This window comes from Pantherophis guttatus, chromosome 17 (genome assembly GCF_059756535.1).
Source record: "Pantherophis guttatus breed Tessera chromosome 17, ASM5975653v1, whole genome shotgun sequence".
Classification (NCBI taxonomy): Eukaryota; Metazoa; Chordata; class Lepidosauria; order Squamata; family Colubridae; genus Pantherophis; species Pantherophis guttatus.
Window position 1 is genome coordinate 15,804,520 of NC_142079.1, and position 27,616 is coordinate 15,832,135.

At 40.8% G+C, this 27,616-nt stretch overlaps 1 protein-coding gene across 5 annotated transcripts in view; it reads right to left on the reverse strand.

The window, feature by feature from the left end:
* The window catches only part of SPPL3 (signal peptide peptidase like 3), an 85,408-nt gene that overhangs the window by 22,737 nt on the left and 35,055 nt on the right, over positions 1-27,616 (reverse strand). For 2 of the 5 annotated variants that reach the window (XM_034438481.3, XM_034438480.3), the window contains exons 2-4: positions 7,176-7,253; positions 2,347-2,435; positions 397-516 (exon numbers count right to left, since the gene is read on the reverse strand). In XM_034438481.3, coding sequence (XP_034294372.1) covers positions 397-516; positions 2,347-2,435; positions 7,176-7,253 — 287 coding nt within the window. Of the gene's footprint in view, positions 1-396; positions 517-2,346; positions 2,436-7,175; positions 7,254-13,163; positions 13,396-20,511; positions 21,010-27,616 lie in introns of those variants that run through there. The other 3 variants (XM_087880612.1, XM_087880611.1, XM_034438483.3) reach the window with 3 other exon arrangements.

A 27,616-nucleotide genomic window follows, 5' to 3' on the forward strand; every position in this document is an offset into this window, starting at 1 on the left:
TATTAGGATTTTACTTCTTTAAGCTGCCTGAAGTCATCGTGAGTGAATTGGGAAGCCATATAAATGCCCTTAATTAAAAAAATCAAATCAAATAAAAAAATCAAATCAATAAAACATTTGTGCTCAAATGTAGCCAATTTCTGTCACTAGCACAGCATTTCTTGACGAAGGCTTCCAGAAAATCAGTTTACAGCAGGGGTGTCAAAATCATGGCCTGCGGGCCGGATGCGTCTCGCGCTGGCCACGCCCACCTGTGCTTTAGCGAAGTGGGGAAAGGTCGCGATCCATTACATGATGACAACATGACTCCATGAGTTTGACACCCCTGGTTTATAGCTAACAGCTTCTGAGTCATGAATCCACTGGGAAACCTCTCCTTGGGACAACCAGCCTCACCTGCTGTGCATATTGTAAAAACCACCTGAACCGAGTCAAAGAAGAAGAACATAACCAGGAGAGACACGGATGCCCCAATGGGCAGGAAAAGCGCCTGTGTCGAATCAATAGTCTGGATACCTGCAGGGGAACAGGAGGAAAGGTAGCGATTATTTGGCATCACACAACAGCCACAGCTACAAGGGCGTCAGCCTAGATCCTCTTGCTGCCACACAAACAAACAAAGCTAAAGTGACAGGCTAGATATGCATATTTTTAAATTGCAAATAGGAAATGTTCAGAAGAGGAGAAAAACAAGAGGTATAATATAGATAGTCCTTGACCTATGGCCACAATCGGGACCAGAATTTCAGTCACTAAGCAATGTGGTTGTTAAGTGACTCCTCATATGACTCAACCCGATTTTATGACCAATCTTGTAAATTTCATTTAGGGTGACCATTTTCACTATGAAGTGAATCACTGGCATCATTAAGCAAATCCGGTTTGGCTAATTGACTTTTTAATCCAGCCTGAGATTTTGTTCCCTTTGATATAAATTCAGAATCAATTAAAAGACTTTGTCCTCAAGAATAATGTAGATTCGGAGAGCTGAAAATGAATGACCATTTTGAAGGGTAGGATTTAAAGTGGTGTCACAATTCAATCTGTTTTACTCTACTCGATTATTTGAAATCCATGATCATTTTTATTCTAATCTGTTAATTGTTAATATTGTAGTTTCAATGCTTTTATTCAAAATTCTAATAATTAAAAAAATGAAAGCTCAGAGCCTATTAGGAGACAGTTCAATACTTTGCATTAACCTACTTATATACCACCAACATCTCTTAAACTAAAAATATTAAAAATGAAATGAACCCCACTATATTTCATATGCCTTTCTTCAAAGTAAAGATGCCTTGGATTTTATTACTTGTAACTTCCAAGATCAGGTTAATTTTCTTAAAATATTTCATCTATATTTCACAGACAATAGCACTGCTACTCCAAAATGAAATAACTGTTATTAACATATATTAGAAATGCGTAATTTTAGATTGATTGTATTAGTGCAGGGCAAATATAATTATTACAAGGATAGTAAAAGATTTATATAATATTGATATTGTTCTACATTTCTAGCTCATGCCAGGTAACCCGAGTAGGCTAAATTTCATTTTAATTCTTCAACGTGCTCATGAAATGTGTCATTTATTATAGGTGGGCCCAACCATGCAATAATTTTAAGATTTACTGTCTAGACCACTAACACGAGAAACAGATGATAGAACTGGACAAACCAGTTGCTCTCCCCACAGGACTAAGAGATAATAAGCTTCCACGGATCTCACGATCCCGGAGTCCGGATCCTCCTAAAAACCATCTCCTCTGGAGCTTCTGGGACTCACTGGCACTGTGGCTGCTTCTGCAGATGCTCAACCTGACACAACCTGTGATCCAACTAACTTTACTTCTGACTTTTATTAATTTTCCCCTTTTCACAAATAAGCTCATTTTTGTATCTTGCATATGCCAGCAGTATTTAAAAAAAACATTCAACTAAGCTATTCCTTGTTTTATGATATTGCAGGTTCTGTGTTTCTCACTTTGGGCAAACGATTCTAGAGTACTTTCCTTTTTTATATACTTTTTGCAGAGATGGGCAAAATTGAAGGCTCCTTGAAGAAAGGTCTGAGCCCTCCAAACCCAACTGAAAAGATTGGCTGCAGTCAAAAAAATACCTTGGGGGTGGAGCCTCCTTGGGGGTGGAGCCTAACCTTAATTCCTTAATTTCCATTAACAGAAGTTTTTTAAACATCCCAGTTTTGCAGAGTGGGCCTCAGTCCCATTTCTTCCAGCTGGGCCACATTGAAAGCTGGATGGGCCAGCTGTGTGGAGAGGCCAGTCACAGTCTACCCCCAAAAGTAGCGCTGTTATGAAAGCTGGCCTTTGAAGGAAGCCTCTTACTGTTATTGGTGCTACCACCATTGAAGGGTCCAGCCGAGTTGCTGCTGTCCTTTTCCTTGTCTTGGTTCTCAAAGTCCATGTTCAGGGACCTGCAGAAAATGAGCACGTGCAAAATATCTGCTTTACATCTGGAAGGGCCAGAACATTGGTGTCCTTAAATGGAATATCAGTGCAATCAAAACATAGGTTTTTTTTTTTAATTTGTACCCACTTTTTGGTAGAATTTTCCAAGCATCTTACACAAATAGTAGATGTATTAACAAAAATCAATTATGCAGAAAATGGACATTGGCTTACCTGAACATCCCTTTTCAGCTCGCTGCTCCGACAATCCACACGCATGGGTAATCACTTCCTGCTTTGCCAGAAACTTTTTTCACTCAGGAAGTGATTACCCATGCGTGTGGATTGTTGGAGCAGCAAAGCTGGAAAAATATGAAATTCTAGCAATGTAAATGCTAGCAATCACAGAATCAAACTTAGGAGCATGATTCATTAAAACATTAAAACATTCTTATGCACAAGAGTTAATTTTGTTTTTATTGAAGATCTGCATCCATCCAAAGACATTTTTGCTAGCTTTGCTGTATAGAAAGAGAAGCAAAACAATAAACTAAAAATATTATAACAATATCAATCATAACAATTTATAAAATCAATATGAAGCCGGTTTCAATTTTCAGATTTAGTTAGGATCAGCTGTACATTCCTAGGGAGATTGTTCTGCAGCTGAACAACACTAATAAAAAATATGCTTCCTCTCAGGGCACACAAGCTCAGCTCAGACGGAAACACAACAACCTCTTAACAGATCATGGAATCCAAGAAGATTTTCAACAAATCTAGTGTCCACCTATCTAGACTCATAAAACAGTATCTGAAGAGACATCTGGTCTTAAATAATTGGCCCTTATATGCACATAGTTGAATTTTACTACTAAACTGGAGTTTATAATTAAGATTTAGTACCAAATCAATTAGACATCCATCTTCTCTAATGGTTCATGAAGGAAAAAAACCCTGACCAAGTTGTTGCCTTATAAATGTCTCTGAAATTTTTCACAGATTTGAATTTCAAGAAGCTCTCCAAGCCCTAGTCTTCTTCAGCCCCATGCAAAGAACAGGGGCAGAGTTCCTTTCCCTGGTCAGTACCTGTTCCATTGCAACAGGTTCCAATCTATTACAGGGAGTCCTTGACTTACAACTATTCATTTAGGGAGTTAGAAAGAATTAGAGAGAGAGAGAGGCAAGCTATTTTCCAGGCACCCAAAGGCCAGACAAGGAATAACAGATGGAAACTGACCAAGGAGCGATTCAACCTAGAAATAAGGAGGAATTTTCTGACAGTGAGAACAATCAACCCATGGAACAGAAGTTGCCTTCAGAAGTTGTGGGAACTTCATCACTGGAGGCTTTCAAGAAGAAACTGGACTGCCATCTCTCAGAAATGGTGCAGGTCTCCTGCTTGGGTGTGGGTTGGACTAGATGACCTCCAAGGCCCCTTCCAACTCTGTTAATCTGTTAATAGCTACTGATGGTGCCTCAAGTATTCACCTACGTAAGCTTTGCACTCTATTGGGAGGGTGAGACCATCTTTGGACGAGTGACTTGGAGACCAATCAGGGCTCTAATGGGATTGTCAATGCTAGGATAGCTATCCACTTATTCCCAAACAGAAATGGGTTCTGTCCATATTTTACTTACAAAATCATCATTATCATCATCATGAAATTTTAGATGCAGTTTAGACAAGGCAGGGAAGGCAGCTGACTTTCCCCTGGTCCTTTTGGTGCTACTAGTAAGTGTTCTTAGAATCCATCTTTAAGGTTCTTGTTGGGTTTTTGATTACCATGTTGTAGGAATCCAGGCTGCACAGTTTATAGAAGTTATGTGCCTGAGTGCTGTCTCCATCTTCCACGTCACATAACTGTCCTTTTTACCCGGCTATTCCTTTCGAATAGGAAGTAGGGACAGTGCACTTGGTCTCCATATGAAGCCTGACCTTCCCTGGGTCTCCTAGGTAGGGATGCCTGAAATTCACCGAGTTCAGTAGAGAGAAAGGAGGAAGCAAATCTGGAACTCTCTGCTTACCTCATTCACCTTTTATTCATCTGAGGGGAGAAGTGGGGAGATGCCCCTACCCAGAACTTCCCAGGGTGGTAAAAAGATGCTTTCTACTAATCTGTCTGGCCAGACGAGAAACAAAGGAGATGATCTCTCTGTCCCTACTTGGCACCCCTGCATATTTCGGGGCTTCTTTTCTTCCTCTTTGTCTAAAGGTTTTTCTCTTTTTTTCCCTCTCCTATTTTTTTTAAACACATGACCTAAAAGTTCTTCCTTTTCCGCAGAAGTAAGAGCAAATTAATCCAAAGTTTTTACTTGCGGCACAAATGACCAAGATCAAATTATTACACTTTGGACATATTGTGTGAAGATCTAGATCCCTGGAGTAGCCTATAATGCTTGGAAAGATTGGAAGGAAGATAGCGAAGAAGGCAACCAGCATGGCCTCAGCTAGAGCAGCCATGTCTTCATCGTAGGAAGACCTAAAGGAAGAGGTTGTGGACAGGTTGTGAATGTGGTTGCTAAGAACTGACCCAATGGCCCATATAATCAATCAAGTCAGAAAAGTTGGAGTTAACTCTTACTCCTGTTTAAAGCCCTGTATTCAAACACCTGGTGTGTGTTGGTGTAAATGGTTCTCTAACTCAGAGTAGGCTTACTCTGATGAAGATATTAGACAGGGCAGTGCTCTAGCTCCAATGCTTTTAACCCTCTATGACAACATCATCCCAGGATTCCTATATATGCTCTAGACACTCATATGTCAAAGATGCATGATAAATTTATTAATATTCTCTTATATGCTGACCGTACGGTTCTGATGGCACGTTCCCAAGTAGTCCTGAGAAGAATGCCGTAGAAGCTAAAAACCTATTGTGTGCTCAATTCTTTAAACGTCACTAAAACAAAATCTGAAGTGGTGGTATTCAGCAAAACTAAAAGTGTGACATATAACTGGCTGCTGGGTGGAAAACCTCTTGGACAACTGAATTCTTTCATCTATTTAGGAATAATCTTTACCCAATACAGAAAAGGCATCTTTGGGAGAACCACGTCCTAGATGACTGAGAATTTCCATAGATAATTTTTGGTACCTATATCACTGAGTTTTTTTAAAAATGATTTGCCCATGACTCCGTGTTGGGTAAGTGACTGCAAAAAATATAATTCCTGCCATTCCTCATCGTAAGTATGACTCAGCCCAACTCCTGGGTAAGTCAACATCCTAAGTTATTTTACAGCATGGGTTTTCCATCCAATGCCTCCCACAGAAAGGCAATTTTTAAACAGAGTCCCAGTTATCATTTTCTAAACAGATGAGAGTTATTGGCAAAAAAAAATGATTTTTAAATTGGTTGGCTAAAAACAAAACCACTTTCCAAACCAAAAAACACCAGTCCATAAGTTTGATCCAAAGCTAAGGAAAACCTTTTCTAGAGCAAGATGTTGGATTCATGGCCAAATAAGAGCATTTCCATTAGTTGTGATATCATGAGAAGATGTGTATATGTGTTGCTCTGGCCATCATAGATATTGTTCGTGTTTTATTTGATTATCAACTGTATGCTTTTTAGGCTTAGATACTTAAAATTCCTACTTGAAAGAACAGCCCACTGGGACCTGAATTGTAGACAGTCCTATTTCCTCCTGGGCTTTAATATATACATTGTGAGCAGAACTGCTAAGTTTATAGACAAGGCAGTTCAGCTAAGAACTTGTTATAATGAACAGATCAGAGGATATACTGTATTTTAGAATTTAATATTTTATTCGTATACTGCCTGGAATCCTCTGTAAGGGAGATGGACAGTTTCTAAATTTGATAAATAAAATAAAAATAAAACAGAACAGGCTATCATGTAAAAGTGATGAGTTGCTTTGTAGAGTGAGATGAGCAGCATTTAAATTATATTAAACTACTATACTTGAATGTTGATACTTCGTATTTAGCACATATTTTATTATTGTATTTGCTCTTACCTATTTTATTTTGGAAGCCTAATTTGTATTTAATCTTTATTTTTATGTTTTTAAACAGGTCATAAAACTAATTGATCAATAAATTATCTACCTGCCTACCTAAGTAAGTATCCACCTACCTATCTTCCCTGTAAACTTCCTTCTTCTTCAGTACAAGAATAGCAATTTTAGAACATTTCAATTCTTCCCCAAAGTATCTAATCTCTGTGAATTTAACAAAAACAACACTGAAGAAGAGCAGCAACTGCACAATATTGTGTTATTTTTAGATTTCCCAGGCTTCTGTAACAGCTCTGGAGTCTTTGCTTATTTTTTTTATTTTATTTTTTTTAGAAATTCAAGGAATGTGTCACTCTTTCCTTGAATTATCTGGTGTGTTTCAGATAAAAGAGCCAGATTGCAATTTTTATTGCAGGTTGGATTAAAATGAGCCTTAAGAATAAATTGACAAATGCTTCAATTTTCACCTTTAAATAAATCACAATAAAAATAATTGCTTCTTCACAACATTTTTTAAAAAAATCTTCCATGAAAGCTTCCAGGAACAAATAATATGCTAAATGACCTGCTCTTCAGTTCTGGCTGCTTTGCAATTCTACATTTCAGGGAAATAACATCAATATACATTCCTACTTGAAAGAATGGCCCACTGAGACCTGAATTGTAGCCCGTCCTATCTCCTCCTGGGCTCTAATGTATATACATGGTGAGCAGAACTGTTAAACTTATAGGCATGCTGGGGGGGTGGGGGGGGAGTGGCAATATTCAAAAGCCAATGACCTTACCTGAAGCTGCCGTAAACAATGAGAAGAATGGAAATTAGGAACGTGGATACTTGACTAGAGTCCACAAGGGAGTAAGCCCTGAAAGGCAAGAGAGACACAGCATATTACAATAATGAACCATTCCAATTTAAAATTTGATCATTCCAAAATTAGGCAAAAGGTTTATTGAAAATTCAGACTAAGCCTCAAAGCACCTGTTGCAATATCTAACTTGTCAATTTGCTCAGCCACTCAACATTCCCCCATTTACTGTGACTCCAAATGCAGGCATCCCAGGAGAAGTATAAGCATGCTATTGCTGGAACAGATGGGCTACAAGGATGACCACGTTCCAGGAAAACTGAAGGGGCTGCAAAGGCTTCTCCTTGAGAAGACCGGAGGAGTGGAGGAGATAAGGGAGCTGCCATAGAGGAGAAAGTCAAGATCTATTCGCTACCTTTCCAGATACAGAGACAAAGAAGGAAGATATTCATTAGGTGTTGGGGAAAAACAATTCTGCCATGAGAACAACTGATCCACAGTTGGCCTCCCTCTCTTACTGTTTGCTGAAGCAGAGGCTCGACACTGCAGATGCTGTCATTTGAAATCCTACACCAAATACAAAGCTGAACACAATGCCCTAAATGGCCTTTTTCCAGCTGTACCACTTCATGATTCAGAATATAAACTGGGTCACAATACGGAGGATTTATGCAATCGGCTTCAGGTTGGACTTCACAGCCCAAGACCCAATTCTGCAGCATCTTCAATCATAAAAGGAAATAGTGCTGAACAATTTAATTCTTCCTCGTGCCAGGTAATAGTTTTGTTTGGCTCTTCAATTTAATATCCCCAGGGTGATTCACAATAACTCATTAATACACAATAATCACTAAGAAAACATATTCACAGCAGAACAAGAAGAATCTCCAGAACCACACCTTCAGTAGCTGGTTGGCCTATACAGTGGGACAAACCTAAAGGCTCTTCTATCTACAGAAATACTCCAAGACGGTGTTTCTCAAATTTGCAACTTTAAGAGGGGCTGGCTGGGGAATTCTGGAAGTTGATGTCCACCCCTCTTAAAGTTGACATGGTTGAGAAACACTGCTCCAAACTATTTTCAAGCTCTATATGCAATGACAATTGCTAGGTAGATCATAGATTTAAAAGCATTAAAAAGGTAACCAACCCTAAGAAGCAGTACCTTTGCATTGTGCAGAGCAGGTGGGACCAAAATTGCAGGCGGGGAGGAGGGTTTAAAGCAAAAAGATGCTTTCAGTGCACCCCTAAACTGGGCTCCTGCTGTGGCACTTTTGAAGCGGTATAGACTTCAGCCAAGGGCACTTGCATATTTCTGTTTCAATTCCATTAGATGGTAACATGAAGTTCAACAGGGATTGGACCGGAAGAGCTCCAAGTCCCTTTGAACCCTATTATTCTAGGTTCTAATTATTTAAGCACAGGTAGTCCTTGGGTAATGACAGTACTTAGGACCGGAATTTCCAATGCTACACGATGCAGTCATAAAGTGTGACATCACATGACCATGCTACCATGTTTTCCCAAAAATACAACGTAACCCAAAAACAAGCCCTAGCCTGATTTTCACGCCTGTGCTGAATACAGTAGAACCTCTGGCCACGAATGCTTCTGACCACGACCTAATCAGGTTCCAACCAAAAAGTTTTTTTTCACGGCCAATTTCCCCTTCTGCGCCATTTTTTTTTTGTAAGTGCCAAATTTCCAAAATTAGGTTCAGGTCACGAGCAATTTGGGTTGCGACCAAAGTTATGGAACAAATTATAGTCGTGACCAGAGATTCTACTGTATAAGCCCTACCCCAAAAATAAGCACTAGTTAAACCCTGCCCACCATCTGGTTGTACGAAATGGGGATGAGACACATGCGTAAAAATCAAGCTAGGCCAGGGATGCGTGCGTGGCTCATGGCACCAGTGGCGCCATTCGCTGCAGGGCACTGCAGGGCACATCACGCAGGTGATGCCACTCGTGCGCGGAAGGGCACAATGCGCCACACAGCCTCCTGCCGCGAGTAGCGGCACCGGCAAGCAGCCAGAAAAGTCAGGCAGTAGCATGACAGGTATCAGGGTGTGGGAGGCCTGGTTGCGGCGGTCCTAAGGTAAGCAGGTAAGACATCCTCTGAATAGCAACAGCACTTATATACCGCTTCATAGTGCAGTGGGCTCTTGCCCCCAACAATCTGGGTCCTCATTTTACCCACCTCGGAAGGATGGAAGGCTGAGTCAACCTTGAGCTGGTGAGATCTGAACTGCTGAACTGCAGCTAGCAGTCAGCTGAAGTAGCCTGCAGTACTGCACTGTAACCACTGCACCACCTCAGCTCTATAAGCCAAAAATAAGACCTGGTGCTTATTTTGAGGCCCAAAAGAAATTAAGATGGGGTCTTACTTTCAAGAAAACATGGTACTTGGTGACGGCATTCCCTGTTGAAGTTGTTACGGAAGGACTCAGGTCTCTTAAGCAACCTCATGAGTTCCTGCTTACAACAAGTCAAATTATGGGGAAAGCCAGCAGAATCTGGCCTGTGGGCCTTGAGTTGGACACCCCCCATGCTAAACAAATAATAAATGAAGACCCTAAATAGAATTTAATATTTCACACTCCTTAACCGCCCATCTCCCCCTCAGAGAGAACACATGCAATCTCTTAATGGCCTCTGTGACTAGAGCCACTCTCCCATCACCAGTAGATTCCACAAGATCCCCCGATTCTCTTTGGTGCCTGGAGGCCCCATGCTGCTTTTTGCCTTCTTCATGATAGGTTCTTTGGGCTGCAGCAAAGTTTTGCGTGTCCTATGTTAACAATGATGGCATGCTGCATCATTTTCATTTTCCAAAATGCTTTTTGGCATAGTAAAATGGGTGTGTGTGTGTGTGGTAAAAACAGCTGGGGGAAACACGGGAGGACAAATCTGCATGGATGTAAGCAACAGACGGAGGAATACAGGGAGTTCTTGACTTAGGATCATTGATTCAGTGACCACAATAAGTTACAACAGTGCCGAGTGAAGGGACTTCTGACCCAGGATCGAAATTAGGGCTGTTACAGCACAACTGTTCTCACGTGATCAAAATCAGGCCCGCACACATGTAACAACCACAACTTTCAAGACATTAGAGATGACTCAGGTGGTAATTTATGTGTTTAAACATTTTCTCTTTCACTCTAACCTTTGACAATGCTTGCTGACTAATACAGTGAATATTCGTAAAAACAGTATTAAAACATAGTTATAAAACTTATAAGCTAAAATAATAATATGGGAAATATATCTTTTAACCCCTCTCTATATGGGAGAGACCAGGTTTTAGCTTCAACAGTATTTTTTTTTAATGATATGAGCTCTGATCCAGAATAAGATGAATTAGCTGTTGATGCCAGGCCTGTCCATGTAGGGATTTATAAAAAGTACCCTATTGTATAAATACAATGCAAATGAATAAAGAAAGTACAAATGCACTTATCAGCAAAATCAACAGTCATAAAATTAGCAGCAAGGAAAGAAAAAGGGAAAAAATGTTATAGAGAGAAGTCCCAAATCTTTGATCAGATGCTTGCAAATCATCCTCTCTGCCCCTCCCCCCTCCCAAAAAAAAGATTAATCCAACACTGACACATATCAGCAACTCATCTGAAGGTTGAATCATGGAGACTGAACTTATTTTTCTTCTTAGTTTGAGACATTTGGCTGATCAACTTCAAAGGTTTCCCCCCAATCAACCTATTACAATGCACTTTGGGGAAGGAGTTGGTACCTCCAAGGACTCTCTAGCTGCTGCTGGATGAGCAATGTCTCACACTAACAAGCAACATAATTCCAGTCGCCATGACTCAACCTTCAAACAACTGTATCTGAATCAACATATCACCAACCTGTTTCAGCAGATCAGCTACTCTTTTCTGTATGGAATACAAAACCTTTTGTGGCCAGATCCTATTCCTGAAAAATACACAGCTAAATATCTTTACAAGTTCCCATCACTTAATGGGAGTCCTGCTTTCCATTTCTCACACTAGGTGCTCCTGGCAGTTGCTTATTTACATTTTCAGCCTTCCGGCCCTGTGAAGCTCTTGCTTACAACTGCCTCGTATGCACAAGACCAACTAGACAAATGAAACTGAAGATGTTGCTGTGCGGATGAGGCAGTAGAAGAGTTTGTGTGCTAGTTTAATCAGGCTTTCCCAAGCTCACAGCATCCAGTTGGATGGGAACTTAATTCCCATCAAGCTCAGCCACTGTTGCCACTAGGGACAACGCTGCCCTTCAATGTACACCCCTTGGGGAAGGTTGTTTGGCATTTAGAGCATATTTGAATACTTAGTTGGGTCTGCAGAAAACGGATGGATGCCACGCCAAGAATAAAAGCAGACCATCAAAGTTTCACATCAAAAGAACATAATTCTTTTAAAGTATCTGTTCAATAACTGAGGAAATGTATGCGGATCATTTTATGGGAGTTTAAAACGTTATATACAGCTCACTTCCTTCTTTAAATTCTCAGAACAGAGATGGATGTTACTATGTATTGTCACCTAAATTGCACACAGCCCTTCAGCTCAACTCCTGATGCAGGGCTGGAACCCCACAGATGATGAGGTGGCTACATACACCTGAGGAGTATGCACCTCTCTCTCAAAAGATGCAATCGCATGGCTTCAAAGGGAGATCAGAGCTCACGGAGACTACAGGCAGTTGGTGGTGATTACGTTACCTATAATCCTGGAGGCCCTGCACCTCTAAATCCCAGCTGCTAGAAACCCAGGGAATTAATAAGTTTTTCCTCCATCCAGCAGAGTTCTTTTTGTTACTTTGTTTTTTGGCGAGGAGGGCAAAATGTGCTTGCATATTTTTACAAGGAGGGGGGGGGGAGAGACAGACAGAGGGAGGGAGGGAGTGACAGACAGACAGACAGAGAAGCTGGAAAAAATGACTTGGCAGCCACAAAGACAATGATTATATTGAAAGATAGCTAAACAGTAATTTATTCAGGTAATAATCTGTAGGAAATTAATTTGAAGAACAGTTCATTTAAGATAAATTAATTTCCAAATGATTTGGGGAAATTGATGACTTGTTTCCTGTGAAATAAGTGCTCAGTTGGAGGAGATAACCAGTTTCAAAGCAGTGAAGAAATCCTGGAATGGAGTCACATTTGCCTTATGGTCAGACTTGCAAACTTTTGTTGCAGAGCTTGACTTTTATGAGATGACCATTTTTTATTACAGGTGTCATGCAGTTTATTACTGTCTTTTGCTCGGTTTCCCTTGTGTGCAAAGGTTTATGTCCCTCAATTAATATTTATGACTGCTGCAGGTTTTGTTCACGCCATCAATTCTTAAAAATTCAGTGTTTTGAATTCTAGAACAATGTAAAACCATTGTTTTACAATGGTTTACTTACTTGTTACTTAATTGTTAAGTAAATCTGCACTTAATGTTTCAAAATAAATTTGTTTCTTAACCCAAAGAAGGATTTGTAAACAAAGTTGTAATTAAATTATTTTCATATTTTCTTCCTTATCCCAGAAGTGAAATTACTTATTAAAGCACTGCATGTCCTAACTACAAAACACCCATGTCATACTTTGCTGTCTCTACTGTACTGATCTGTCAATCTAGTTTCAGTTGGAACTGCTCAAAGTGAATTCTAGCGATCCTTCCTCCTGAAGCAGACTCATCCTTCTGCATTGTGAAAAGTGTAATTCTGATCAGAAGTCCGAAGTTTATTTTTGTACTTTGGGTCCTGCCCTAATGGACCAGACAGTTGAAAGGGATGGCAGGACTTCAGACTTGCAAGATTCTGTTAATGTACCCTTAAAATAAAATAAAATTAGCTCATGTAGTGGTTTCCTGCTGTTTTACCTGAGAGGCCTGAGAGTAGATGAAAAGGTGATATAACTCATTTTTATCTGTCTGCATCAGGAGACATTAAGAAAAAGCCAAATTGCTGGAAACAGACAACTTACTGTAAGTGAAGCAATTGCCCTGATCCTGAGCTGCATATCAATTAAAAGCTGTCTCTCAACCAAGTCACTTCTACCAAGTGTGGACTTTGTAACTCCCGGGGTTGAAGTCCACTCTTCCCTTGAAGTCGCTACAGTTGAGAAACACAGGGCTGAGCATGAAGAAGTAGGTTCAACAAAGATGACAAAGCAGTTGCGCACAGCAGGAAACAGGCGGGAGGGAAGGCTTCCAAGGCTGCAATCAAAACAAGCTTGAGAAAACCAGACTAAGGCATTCACATATCGTGCTAAATCAGAATTGTTTAAGCCATGGGTTGACTACTAACCTGATTCACATATAATTTTAAACCACAGCTTGGGTGTGGGAAGGGGAGAACATTTCTGACAGTGCTAAATAAAAACAAGCAAACCTCACCATAACGTAGTAGTAAGTATGAAACAGGTGATTCTCAAAATTCTGCCTTTAGAAAACTTTGATTCACATAATCATATTTCACATTATTTTATTTTGTAATTGCTAACAAAACCATTAGATTTCTAAAATGACATCAGTGCCTTATTTTTCAGATGTTAATCCAGGCTGGGCCACTTATAGGGCCTTTTCTTTGCCTTGTTTATGTACTTAACCATGCAGGGCTCTGCCTAACAATTTCATACAAGGTTTTGCCACATGCTGGTGGAAATGGCAGAGGGGGAAATCACCACTGAAAGAGACACGAATGGAGATCTAGATTGAATTTAGATAAACCACTTCAAGGTGGGTGAGGGGGGTGGAGGAAAGATTCCCCCCCCCAAAAAAAGATCTTCCAACACATGGACATATTGACTTTGATGGATGCTTGGAGGCAAAATAATAATAATTAGAATTTGAGAAAAATGACAGAATCTGAAGCATTCACATAAAACTAAAATCATTATATTGTATTTAAAAAAAAGTTACTGAAATATGATATGGAAACAGGACCAAAAATTGCATGATAAAATGGATGCAAAATTTCAAAGTGTGGATCAATGGGAAAGGTTGTGTGAAAAAATATCTAATTTATTCTACCTACTTTGGATAGTGAGATGGTCAGCATATTAATAAATATATACATAACGTATATTCAGGTCTGAAAGCCACACCAAGCACAAGCGCACCCCCCCCCCCTGGCTTCAGCAATGCACCAAACAGTTGGTTGAGAAAAACACTTCCCAGGATCCTTTTTGAACTGACCTACCAGTGCACCTTGTGGATCTGAGCAGGACCGAGTAGAATGGAAGGGCTTCTTGTGATCAAAAGACTCTGTACCTCAAGATTGCAACTTGCTTTTGAGCAGCTGTGTCCCACCACTGGTGCACAATGAACATGAACTCCCAGAGACAGCTCCTACGGTTTCTGGTCTTTTTTTGGTTATATTTCCCCTTCCATTTTCTGTTCTTGTTCCTTTTTCTCTTCATCGTTTCCACAAGCAATACCTACGTTCAGGCTGAGCTCTTTCGTGCAGAGTCCTCCCATTTTCCTTCTTGCAGAGATTGTCTGCAATAATGCTTTTCCATGGGGTTGTGGAATTTCTTTCCATAGGATATTCTATCTTTTCTGAACATATTTCTCTTGAAAATAGGATTTCAAGCTATTGGATCCAAACTACATGGAGTTCATCAACAGCTGTGCTTCTGAAGCTCAGTTTACAAATTTAATTACTCCTCCTCTGGACATCACAAATTCAAGGACAGCATGATCACTTTTGCCCAATGTTCCAATTACCTTTACTTCTTTGGCTGGCTTAATCCTCCTGGGTGGTGAAGATTAAGCTTTAAGACAGCCGACCCACTTTCATCTACCTTCTCATGTCTTTTTCCCTATTTGATACTGAACTAAGCATCTCCTGCCTGCATGCACTACTTCCATCATATACTGCTCTTACTACATTCAACAACCCCAATTCCATATTTACGCAGAACATTTTCACATCCTAGTTTCAGCAGGTGCAAAACACCCATGGAACTGGCAGGCAAAATAAAGGCACAGTGCAAGCAGCCATGTGTAGGCCTTGCAAAGGGGCTCAGGTGGGAACAGACTCCAAAGAGGCTACTTGGCAGCAGAGAAGCAAGGAGGGCCAAGGGGAGAGTCCATATATACACAATGGGAACAGTGCATTTCCAGTGAGGTTTTTGAAGTGTCAGGAGAACCTGGCTGGTGAAACCACAACAGGAGGGCAAAGATGAGGCATTAGGAGTGTACCAATGTGGGCAGATGAGAGAAACAACAGTAGAGTTGAGAAGGAACTTTTGTACAGATATTAGCTTAATGGAGGCTGAGAAGGAGATATAAACCAGGTAAATTGGTCCATAGTCAGAAAACGTACCATTTCTTGGAAAAGGCCAGTGGAAGAACCCAAGACTTGGCCAAAATCCGTAAAAGCCAAGAGCTTTTCTTGCTCTTGCTCCTGAAGTATAAAGCCCGACCCCAAAGCTGCTTCCAGCTATGGGAGGCAGTCCTCTGTCCGCTGAATGCACCCAGCTGAAGCTTCCCTTGCTCAGCAGCTGCCAATAATTAAATGCTTGGCTTGCTTGCAAGGTCAGCAACTGGCTGCTTACTCACAAGGTACTCAATTTGACAGGATACAGCACTCTTGGTCCAGGGGACTTCCCCACTGCTTGGCACTATGCTAGCCAAAGAGGGAAGGGTGCTGGCCAGTGAGGATCCTGAAGAGGCATTGGGGTTGGCAGGGGAAGGCTCCGCTGTGGTTCAATCTACTGGCACAATGCCCAGCAGGACACCATCTGCGCCGGTCTGGCAGTCTGATATTGACCCCACTCAAGCCAATTCACTTTAGCATATATATGTATTTCAAATACACAAACACACCACAAACTTTAATTTTCATACAGCTCTAAATAACTCGCTGAAGATCAAATGCCTGGTCTGCACTCCCTCAGCCTGGCACTGCCCTTCCCAATGGTTTTCTGATTTTTACCTTTCCTGACTTTTCAATGAGAATTTTGCCAAAACCTTCAACAGGCATACTTAACCGATTAATCCGCTGAAGCTTTTGCATTCACCCCTCTATCTGTCCTTTTGTATAGAGAAATAACACCAAGATTCTTCCAAATATTATTTTCACACACACACACATTGAACAAGCTGCAGAGCCATTCCATGAGCAAATCACTTTTCTCCAGATATACTATCTTCACCTGCAATCATAAGTATTTCAATTTATATAGCATCTATGACACACACACACCCCTTATCATTTTTTCTTGGGCGCTCACATGTACAGTGTTTGTTTCAATTCTGTTCTTTCATATACCAGTATCCTTTCCAAAGAAATCTCCCAGTATGCCCTCACTTCAATTTCATCCCTAATAATTTCATTAGTTTTATTTTTAATTCTACTCACTCTGCTGAAGGCTCCTTGTTTAGGCATCTTCACCCAATTTCCAGAACATCTCCATCAAAATTATTCTGCATTTTCTTTGCCCTTTAGCCATTCTGTGCTCTCTTTATTACACTTTGCAATTATTTTTTTCCTTATGTTCTATTTTGTTCTCTATAATCTCTACAACTATTTTTTCCTTACATTCACATGTCCTGCACCTTTCTCTAGCATTATTTTTTAATCATCCATTGCCTCTTTCCATCATTCCATTAACTTTTTTTTTCTTCAAACTTGCCATTACATACTCCCATCATATTTCTGTAACGTTCTGTAAGATGGTTCTTTTTACTAAGCAGTTTTTTTAATCCTTTTTCCTTATCGATTCCTATTCATTCTGTTGGGAGATTATATTGTAATAATTTTGATACAGAATTCATTCTTTTTCTTCCTGAATTCCTTCTGCATTCACTTTTGTTTCTTTCACTTTGTTTTTCTTTTTCCAATTTCATTCATTATGGATATTAAAAAGAATAGTCTCGGTCTCACATTCAGATATATTCTTTTTATCACAATTCACTCATCACTAATTGATCATAAGCCATCAGGAAATCATTCCGTAAATTTATATTACTTCTTTAATTGCCCACACAGATGGCCACTCTTATGCTTGTCCTCACATAATGAATTTTAGAGAGGTAGAGAAGTGTGATCTAAGTTACAGTACATGCAGCATTCCCTTCTAATGGAAAGGTCAGGACAATACTTCTTTTAGTACCTTTGGGCCAGTATAGCGCTGGTGCAACTAAAGCAGAATTTCACCCAAGGATACTCCTGCTGTTCTATGCAGTCTACCTTCAATGTCATAATATACTTGCTACTTGTAATGTCACTGCCCATATCCCAACAATTCAGAGGTGCATACAATATATGCTGATACCCTTGGTAGTTAATGCCAACAATTATCACTACTGTAATATTCTCCAAAGCACCTGAAGGTCCGGCAAGGAATAATGGATGGAGACTGATCAAGGAGAGATTCAACCTGGAAATAAGGAGAAATTTTCTGACAGTGAGAACATGGAACAGAAGTTGTGTTCGGAAGTTGTGGGAGCTTCATTCCTGGAAGCTTTCAAGAAGAGATTGGATTGCCATCTGTCAAAAATGATGTAGGGTCTCCTGCTTGGGGGTGGGTGGGTGGGTGGACTAGATGACCTACAAGATCCCTTCCAAGTCTGTTAATCTGTAATTTCACAGAGAGGATAGTAAATTGGATTTCTGCACTGAAAGAGTTGGCTTCAGTGGCCCTGTCAACACTCTTGTGTGGCAGATAAATTATAAGTCACCTTCAATTAAAAGCGGTTTAGTTATAAGTGCAATTTTTATGTTATTGTATAACTTTCTGCAAAATTGGCTCATATCCATAAAATGCAAAAGTCAGAAGGAACCAAATCCAGGAGTCTGCTAAGAAAATTCTGTTGAAGAGATATGGAGTCAAATTTAATTAAATTTCTTTAAAGATGAATCTCATTAACATGTTTTTACTAGTTTTAACTTGGGAAAATGTCAGATCTTTGGTTGCATAAACAGAAAAATATTTATTCAGTTTGTGCCCATAGTCAACAAAATATTTATGCAAGCTTTCTCACTCACTTACACAAATGAAATAAAACTGTTAAAACTTGGGAAAAAGAATAATACTTCTTTACAGAACAGTGAGGGCCACATGTAACTCTGAAGGCATCCATAGCCTCAGAGCAATACAGAGAAAGCTCAGTTCATCATGCTGAAGAGATAAGATACCGATTGGGAGAATACTTTCAAAAGGGTTGCTCCTATAATTCTTATTTCTGGAAAAATTCATAATGAGAAACAAAGGACATATATGCCCTAAATAAGGCTTCCCTGTTGTATACTGTTTAAGTATGATGAATGCAATCTGACTGTATGACAAATGGGGAGCTGGGCTGCAGTAATCCAGATTTAAAAGGGAAAGGGGGATTATTCAGTGTGTACATGAACAAGTACGGTAGGTTGCATCTACTGCAACTCCTTAGACATGCTGCCCATCATCCTGGACTTACACTGAAGCATTCATGGGATTTCAAGAAAAGGCACATCTGATTTAAGGCAGTGCAACATGCATGACATGGACCTTCACATACACTCCAGGTCAGTTTCTTCTTTTTGAATACTGCTTGCAAAAGGCTCCCAATTTACAAGCAATTTTTTTTCTTTCTTATGCTTTTCGAAGAGGGATCAGTCATGATGGGGGAAGGAAGTATACATAACTCCCCAATATTTGGGTGGGTGGGTATTGAAATTATGTATCCAAATAGTACGTATGATATAAATTGAAAATAAAGTACGTATTTAAATAATAATTACAAGGAAACTGGTACAGGTAATCCTCCACTTACAACACTTAATTTAGTGACCGTTCGAAGTTACACCACCACTGAAAAAAGTGACTTATGGCCATTTTTCACACTTATGACCATTGCAGCATGGTCACATGATCAAAGTTCAGGCACTTGGCAGTTGACTCATATTTATGAAGGTTTATTTATGAAGGTTTATTTATTTATTTTATTCAATTTATATCCCGCCCTTCTCCTAGTGGACTCAGGGCAGTGCACAGCCAGAACTAAAACACATACCAATACAAAATTTAAAATTATTAAAAGAATTATATAACTGTGGCCCAAAATTTAAAACATTGAAAACTAAAACCCATTTGACAATTTAAAAAGCTAAAAAAGGCTTAAAAAAAGAGGGGGTTTTTCACGCCAGCCCTGCTTGATGGAAAATAAAAGTTTTTAGGGCACAACGAAAAACCCGGAGATCCGATATCCTTCGTATCTCCGGGGGCAAATCGTTCCAAAGGGCAGGAGCTGCCACAGAGAAGGCCCTCCCCCTGGGGGTCGCCAGCCGACATTGCCTGGCTGACGGCACCCTAAGGAGTCCCTCTCTGTGGGAGCGTACTGGCCGGTGGGAGGCTATCGGCGGCAGAAGGCGGTCCCGCAAATACCCAGGTCCCATGCCATGGAGCGCTTTAAAGGTGGTGACCAACACCTTGAAGCACACCCGGAAGACCACTGGAAGCCAATGCAGCTCACATAGGAGAGGTGTCACATGGGAACGCCCCCTCGCTCCCATAATCCCCCGCGCGGCCGCATTCTGCACCAGTTGAAGCCTCCGGGTGCTCCTCAAGGGGAGCCCCATGTAGACAGCATTGCAGTAGTCCAGGCGGGAAGTGACGAGCACCTGAGTGACTGTGCGTAAGGAGTCCCGATCCCGATCCAGATCCAGGTTGCAGTGTCCCAGGGTCATGTGATCACCTTTTGCAACAGAGTCAATGGGAAAACCAGATTCACTTAGGAACTGTATTACTAACTTAACAACTGAGGCAAGAAAGGTTGCAAAAAGGAGCAAAACTCACTTAACAAATGTTAAGAAATTTTGGGCTCCGTTCAGGTCATAAGTCAAGGACTACCTGTGTTCAAAATTAAAATGAAATTAGCATGACTTAGTTATTACCTATTGGGAAAATGTCGTAAATATAGAAAGAATGAACAGTATGAGTAAACTCTTGGTTCAGAGTTTTTTTAGGCTCCTTTGGAAAGTCTAGCTTTCTAAACAAGAAACAAAATAAATGATACAAAATGGAATTTTAAAATGAAAGAGCAACTCAAATTCACATTGGAAAGGAATACATATGTGCAGATGCAGAGTGAATAATTATCTGAATGAGAACTCACAAGTATTATTAATTATAATTTAGTCAAATACTAGTCAAGACAGAATGTCGGGCTCCTTCCTGTCAACAGGTGTACCCTACCTCCCCGTGGTTTATAATTGGTCATGGAGATGTAACATGCCTGCTCAGCCTGCATGGCAACCAGACTCTTCATCCCCACTTGCTTTAAGATCCTCCTATTTTCTGACAGCAACGTGCAAATCATGTTCTACATATTTTCCAAGCTCACCTCCACTGTGCTTCTCCTGAAATAGGTCAAACGGAGAGGTAAGGGGAGCGTTCGATTGAATCTTCTTTTCATCACATGCCAGCTGAGAGAAACCACTGGGTTTTTTTCAAGCTTGGCATTTTTCCCACAAGTGCAAGATCCTTTTTCTTTTTCAGATGAACTGAGTATTGATCCATTGGTTGTGGTAGGAATTGATCAACCAACTTGTCACTTGAGACTGACAATCGGGCTGAGAGAGGGATTCACTCCGGCTAGCTTTTGCGCCTGAGGCGGAACTAGAACTTCCAGTCTCCTGTCCCAAAGGTGCTTTTTCAAGAGGCAACTGGACTTTCTGGATTTCCTTTGAAGACGTTTCGCTTCTCATCCAAGAAGCTTCTTCAGCTCTTCCAGCTTCCAGTATCCTGGTTTCTTGCCTGGAGTCTTCATCACTAGATCACACTGGCTCTCTTTAAGCAAAACCACTGATTGCCTGGGCAGATTGCAAGAATGTGAAACACACTGAAGACACAAAAGCAGGGAAAGGCAAGCACAAGGGAAACTAATTACACACAAGCACAGTGAATACACAAATAGCATAGGACAAAAAAACCCCCCACCAAGTAAACCACAGGTGCAGCTGTAAACTAAGCTTGCCTAGCAAGTTAACTGCAAAACCATGGCAGGAGAAAGTGAGAACTGATTCTGTGGCTCCGTTTCAGGATGTAAAAACTTCCTTAACTCCAGGTGACTGGTGGGTGCGGCCATGTTGCTGTTTCATGGCAACAGCAACTAAGTGGCTGCCACTGTCTTCTTCAGAGAGTTTTTTCCACTTCCCAGTCTATTCTGTAGACCTGGCATTTGCTGATGATCCCTCATTCAAGTATTCTTCAACTTGTATCTTGATTATTTATTGATTGATTGATTTGATTTGATTTATATGCCGCCCTATCTCCATAGGACTCAGGGCGGCTCACAACAATAAACTATCCAAATAAAAGCGTGTTAAAATACATGTCAACCCCACCCCCAGTCCAGGCTGAACAGCCATGTCTTTAGCTTTCTTGACTAGCCTCCGCTAGCCCCATCGAGCAGTGCACATCCAGGAAATGTGGGTCTTATTTACTAGATTTATTTTTTTCAAATTTCCAAGATCCCCGTGTCCTGAAACTTTGTTCTGCATTATACAGGGATCTCAAACAGGCCAGTCACCATGAATAATTAAGCCATCTGCCACTTCAAGACAGTGATGGACACAAAACCTTTTCATTTTACCTATGAAAGTTGCAGGGAGAAGAAGCAGGTTCAGAAAGCAATATCCCAAGCAAGGCATGCAGAAGGAGCAAACGCTCAGATGGTTATAGTTTCCAAGCAACAATTCCAGACCGCTCAAAAGTGCTCCAGAAATGGAACCACGAGGGGACGGTCAGTCTTTCTGTTCAACTATTCTATTGCCCTACAAGACATCCCAAGGGAAGGAACAGATGGCCAGAAGCTGCATGGGAGCCGGTTCCTTGAATTTTAGCTGCTAGACTGGAGAAGAAGGTGGAAGGAGACCACAGTGCAGGATTCAGGTTCAGGATCCCACAATTTGACTTCTCAGAAAAAGAAGAAAAACCTTCGAATCTAATTGGCAGCCTTCCAGCTCTACAGAAGAGTCGCGAGAGGCAGGTACTGTTTTGTTATAACTTCAAACACACACGATAACAGCCTACGACCCTTTGTCCTAATTATTATAAAGACTTAGAAAACTTCTTCCAGGATCTGATTTTCTTTCTTACATATACCTTGTTAAATGTAGAATGAGAAAAGGTTGTGCAAGGCATCTGAAAGAGGGCACTTCCAAAGACCGCTTTTCCAAATGAAGACCCTCCTTTCCAAACATTAAAGCAGCCCTTCTGTGAGGGTCACCCAGTTGAGTGTCCATGTCTGGGAAGTTCTTCTGGCAGGACCATCAGGTAAAAGGAAGGGACTGTGCAGTTAGAAAATAAAATCTAGATAGCTATAATTTACACCTGTTATTTCTGGCCCTAGTTCTTCCAGCCATAGAAAATACTTCGACCGGACTTTCCAGGAAGCAATGGTGCACTGAAGACACCTCCATTTTCAGTGGAGCCAATGACCACAGCAGAACTAGGACCAGGCAAATGGATTGGCACCCTGAAATTCCTCTCTGGACAAAGAGAGCACTGGGATCACCCACAAGCGCTCCATACAGACGGTCGCTGTAAAACAGCTGTCTTCAATGGGTTTTAGAGCTCTGGAAGCCAAGGAAAAAGTCTGCGTTGCCCAAGTTGTAATTCAGAGACTTCAAAGGGATACTGAGTTCCCCCACTTCCTTTCTTGATCACTTCAGGAAATTGCTTGTTAACTGTCCTTCAGTAGGACAGGTTCCATCACACCAGATGTCAGACCAAATCCAAAGATGACACAGTGAAATCCAATTGAGTCCAGTTCTTTCTTTGCTTATACCAGTGTTTCTCAACCTTGGCATGTTGAAGCTTTGCTGGCTTGGGAATTCTGGGAGTTGAAGTTCACACATCTTCAATGTGCCAAGGTTGAGAAACACTAGCTTATACCTAATAGACAGAATCTCACCAGACTATAGCTGTTGCATTCTAATCTAATCGATATACCCTGGGAGATTTCCTTCCCTGTCCAGTCAGGAGGGCACAATCCCTTACTTTGGGTCTCTGGAATGTGTTGCCCCCTCCCTAGGAAACCAGGATGGGATTGCTGAGATTCTTCCCCCTCCCCCCAAACTTCAGCTGCACATTCCATCACTGAGTGATTTTCCATCAATCCTCTGCAAAAGAAGTTTTATATAACTTTAAAAACTTAACACAATATTCTGAAATAAACAGAAAACTGATGATTAGGACATTGATTTTGGAGTAAAGGGCAGATGGCTTAGAAATAAGATTTTGAAATTAATTGTAAGAATCCTTCCTGTGGGTTTTTTAAAATTCCATTAAAATATATGAAGATTCTGAATTTAAGTGTAAGAAATCTTCCTGTGGGAAAATTTTGTGGATTAGAGAAAAACGTGATAAGAGGAAACTTTGAAAGCTGGACACAAGAGGCAAGCAGAAAGAACTAAAGATTATAATTAAAGAAGACTTACTAATATAGAATAGAGAAAAGTATTTTAACTTTGGAAAAATTCAGGGACATTTGGGAACAATGCACTACTAATAAACGTCTCAAGATTTTCTGATACCATAAAAATGGGTTTAAAAAGAGTAGATAAAAGAGGATACAACTGAGAATTAATCTGTTTGGGATGCCACATTACAAGAGTGATATGGAAAAAGATTTACTTTCACTGGATTTACAAATAAAACCAACTGATTTTTTAGTTATTAAGGAATGCAGAAGCCTCCATCCTGGCTTCCCATTTCTCCATTTACGATGCCCTTTTGTGCTCTCAGTGCTTGGCTGCATATTTGGTTCTGGGTCCCTGCCACTCAGCCTCTTTGTTTGTAGTTTAAATCTCTCCTGATGAGACTGATAAGATGCTGCCAAGTGCTTTCTTTCCTGTTTTTACAAGATATATCTCACCTCTTCCAAGGAAATAAACCACTGTCATAGACTTTAAGTCCTTCTCAATGACCTTATTTGCATAGCTATTTGCTGACTTCTAGGCTTCTGTTTTCTTCTAAAAAGGTCTGATTTGGAGGTTGGAGGGGGAACCACCCTATCTGTGCCTTCACATTCCTACATCTTGTAGTCTCGAGATTCTTTTAAGATCTCTTCTGGATCTATCATTGGATCTAAATGGATTAAGAGGAAAGGATAACAGTAAATTTGAATAATCTTGCTAATACCTCCATCCACATCCTGAATATGGTATGTAACAATTGTTGAAAGAAATATCCATCTGGTTCAGTTCCAAGCCGGGAGAAAGGCACTGGAGACAAAATGGAGGCTGGAGGCTGATTGGAAAAATGGTTTAATGATGAACAGAACCACCAAGCACATGGTTCTGGGCAGCTGACCAGATGGAGTTGAGAGTGGGTGGCTTTTATACCTTCTCTAGGCTTCTTATTTAATTTTCCTTTTCCTGTGCAAGAACATGTATTCTATTGGCTGTTGTCAGACTCCCATGGGGCCATGTAGGGATCATGTTTGTCTGAACTAAGTTTGGTTGAAGTTTGGAGGGTGATGCAATGTCCTTAGGAGATTGTGCAATGTAGTGAGCTCTGTGGTTTAGTGGGTTAATCCTATTATGTCCTGAAAGGTCATGTCTTAATCCTATCACCCTGGAGCTGAAGGACTTTTGTTTTGCAGATAGACTGGTCCAGTCTTTCTTAATGGGCACAAAATATCTGCTGGGGGGAGAGAGATTGAGTCTGCTTTCTGTCTTTTTAAGAGCATGATTCTCTATTTCTTATTTAAGGAAATATAATATTCTGCCTTTTTAATATTTCCTAAAATATTTCATTCTTCTAGGAGAGGGATGGGTGCTAATTTTCTACATAGATAATACACTTTACCAATGTCATACCAAGCCTGCATGGAGTCTGCACATGGAATCATCTAATGAATCTACAAATTTTATATACATCCATCATGCTAATTTTCTTAACAGATGGAGAGAAGGTTATGGATTTAAGAACCCTTGACTTCAGCAAAGGATTTATACCATGCAAACTTTTAGGCCAGGGTCTCCAATGTTGGCAACTTTTAAGACTTGTGAATTTCAACCCCCAGAATTCCCCAACCAGCCCCATACTCACTAGGGAATTCTGGGAGTTGAGGTCCACGAGTCTTAAAAGTTGCCAAGTTTGGAAAACCTTTACTTTAGACTGATACTGATGCTTTAGACTGATAGAAAGCAAGGCCATTCAAAGTTCTATTGGCGCACTGTAAAACTTTGAGCCATACCAAGATAAGGGTGTTGGAAGAAACATCCTTCTGGGTTCTGCTCCAAGTGGGGAAACAGACACTGGAAACATGGAGACTGCTTGGAAAGATGGTTTAATGGTGGACAGGATCACATGGCTTGAGTTCCTGAACAGAAAAGGGGCAAATACAGTAAAGTCCTCGGGTTTTTATGCTCTCTCTGGCTCTGCATTCCTTGGGGCCCCAAAAGAGTATCCTGATTGGTTGTCAGACTCCCAGGGGGTGGGGGTCTTGCTGGCTGATGGTCAGATGTGCTTCCCAGGTCACATGTGGTGAGTTTCTACTGCTATTGTGTAGAGGGCTAATCCTATCTTTCGCAATTCCTACTATGGCTCTGCCTGAAGGAGGTAGATCTTTGTTATGTAGAATAGACTGGCCCAAGCCTTAATGGCCCATTGACAAAGGGTGGGGGCAGGAAGGTGGGAGCTGCTTTGTCTGTAAAATATGCTTCTCATATTTCTGCCTTTTTCATATTTCCTAAAATATTTCACTCTTCCAGGAGAGGGGTGGGTGCTAACTTCCTACAAGGGTAAGTAAGTAGATGGCAAGACAAGGTTTGGAGAGTTGAAAAAGACACTGTTTCCCTTATAAACGATATCAGCACTGCAAGGCTACTAGTTTGAAGAATCTGGAGGCAGATACACAAAATAATGCAAAACGTTGTGAGAGAATTCCATGAAAACTGATCCAGAAATAAAAGCTGAAGGTGCAATTACAGAGAAACAAGCAGGGGGAACTTGGAATGGGTATCACAGGAGAACCGGTTGTTGGAAGAACAATCCGGTCTGGTTCCAAGCCGGGAAAAAGGTGGTGGAAATAAAATTGAGGCTGACTGACTGCAAGGAAAGGTTTATTTGGTTTCCAGAAACTTCAGTGATTGCAATATTTCTGGGGTGGCTGACCAAATGGCTGAGTAAGTGGATGGATCTTCATAGGGTTCTGATTGAGATGCTCCAGGGAGTTGTGCAATGTAGTGAGCCTTGTGCCTTTTGCTATTTTAATGGCGGTGGGTTAATCCTATTATGTCCTAGAGGTCATGCCCTGTCCTTAGATTTGGGTGGGGAATGCAGATTTTAATCCCATCAGATCCAACCTTCTGTCCATGCATTTTGTTTATGAATAGATTGGTCCAGTCTTCCTGAATGGATACCAAATCTTCATTCCCAAAGATCGGTCTCTTCTGTTTGAAGCTGTTTTCCTATGCAGGAAGACTGGGGCTGCTTTCTGCCTTTAAGAACCTGTTTCTCCATTTCTTCTTTGGGGAAATATTCTATCCTGCCTTTTTAATATTAAGAATAAAAAATATTTTAATCTGAGGAAGAGGGACATTCCTACCCAGTGAAGAAGGAGTTGAGCTGTTTCCAGCAAACTCTTCTACAACTAATATTTTTAAATTTCCTTGGTTTTCTGAGATGCTCAGAGAAATAAAGTGGGCAAAGACTACTGGCATAAATGAGAAAGAAGTGTGACTAGGCACATCTCTGAGCTCAAATCTGAGCCTGTGCCATGGGAATCAGGGTGGCCAAGCATAATGAGTTCTCTGCCCTCACTGCATCTGTGGAATGCTGGCCAGCTGCACTACTATTTAGAGTGTGCTAATCCCTAGTAAGAAAAGATAGACTGGAAAACCTATTAGGTAAAATTGCCATAATCTGCTTAGGCACTTTCTGAATAAAATTGTTCCCATTCTGGCTCGGAGCAAAACCAAATGGACAGAATCTAGCAAGATGATAAAGGTGACACCCTGTGGAAGGTGCTGGAGACTGGGAATCTTGAGGAAATGGACTGGGCTCTGGGATCTCAGTTCTTCCGTCACTTGTGAATTGGATTCCTGTTTCACTTGGCTACTGAAAGCAGCTAGGGAAGGGATTGAGAACCAGATTGGAGCTGTAACAAATGCTTCTTTGAGAAAAGGTAAGGTCCCAGCAACTCTGCCCTCTTTGCAGGAACCAGGACAGCATGCAGCCTACCATCCCTTCCCCACTATTCTCTTCTTAGAGAAGATCATTTAAAAAAAGCAGGTTCACTGCAATTATAGAGAACAGGTAGAAGAAACTGATTATTTGATTTATGGCAGTCTGGCTTCAGCTGCATTCGGAGGGATGCACTGCACTGCTCATTCTCATGGATGATCATGGTTTGGTCTGTTCAGCAGCTCCATGAAGCTGCTGGGACAGTCATCTTCTGGTTAGGTGTGAGGCATCATTCGTACGCTAATGAAACC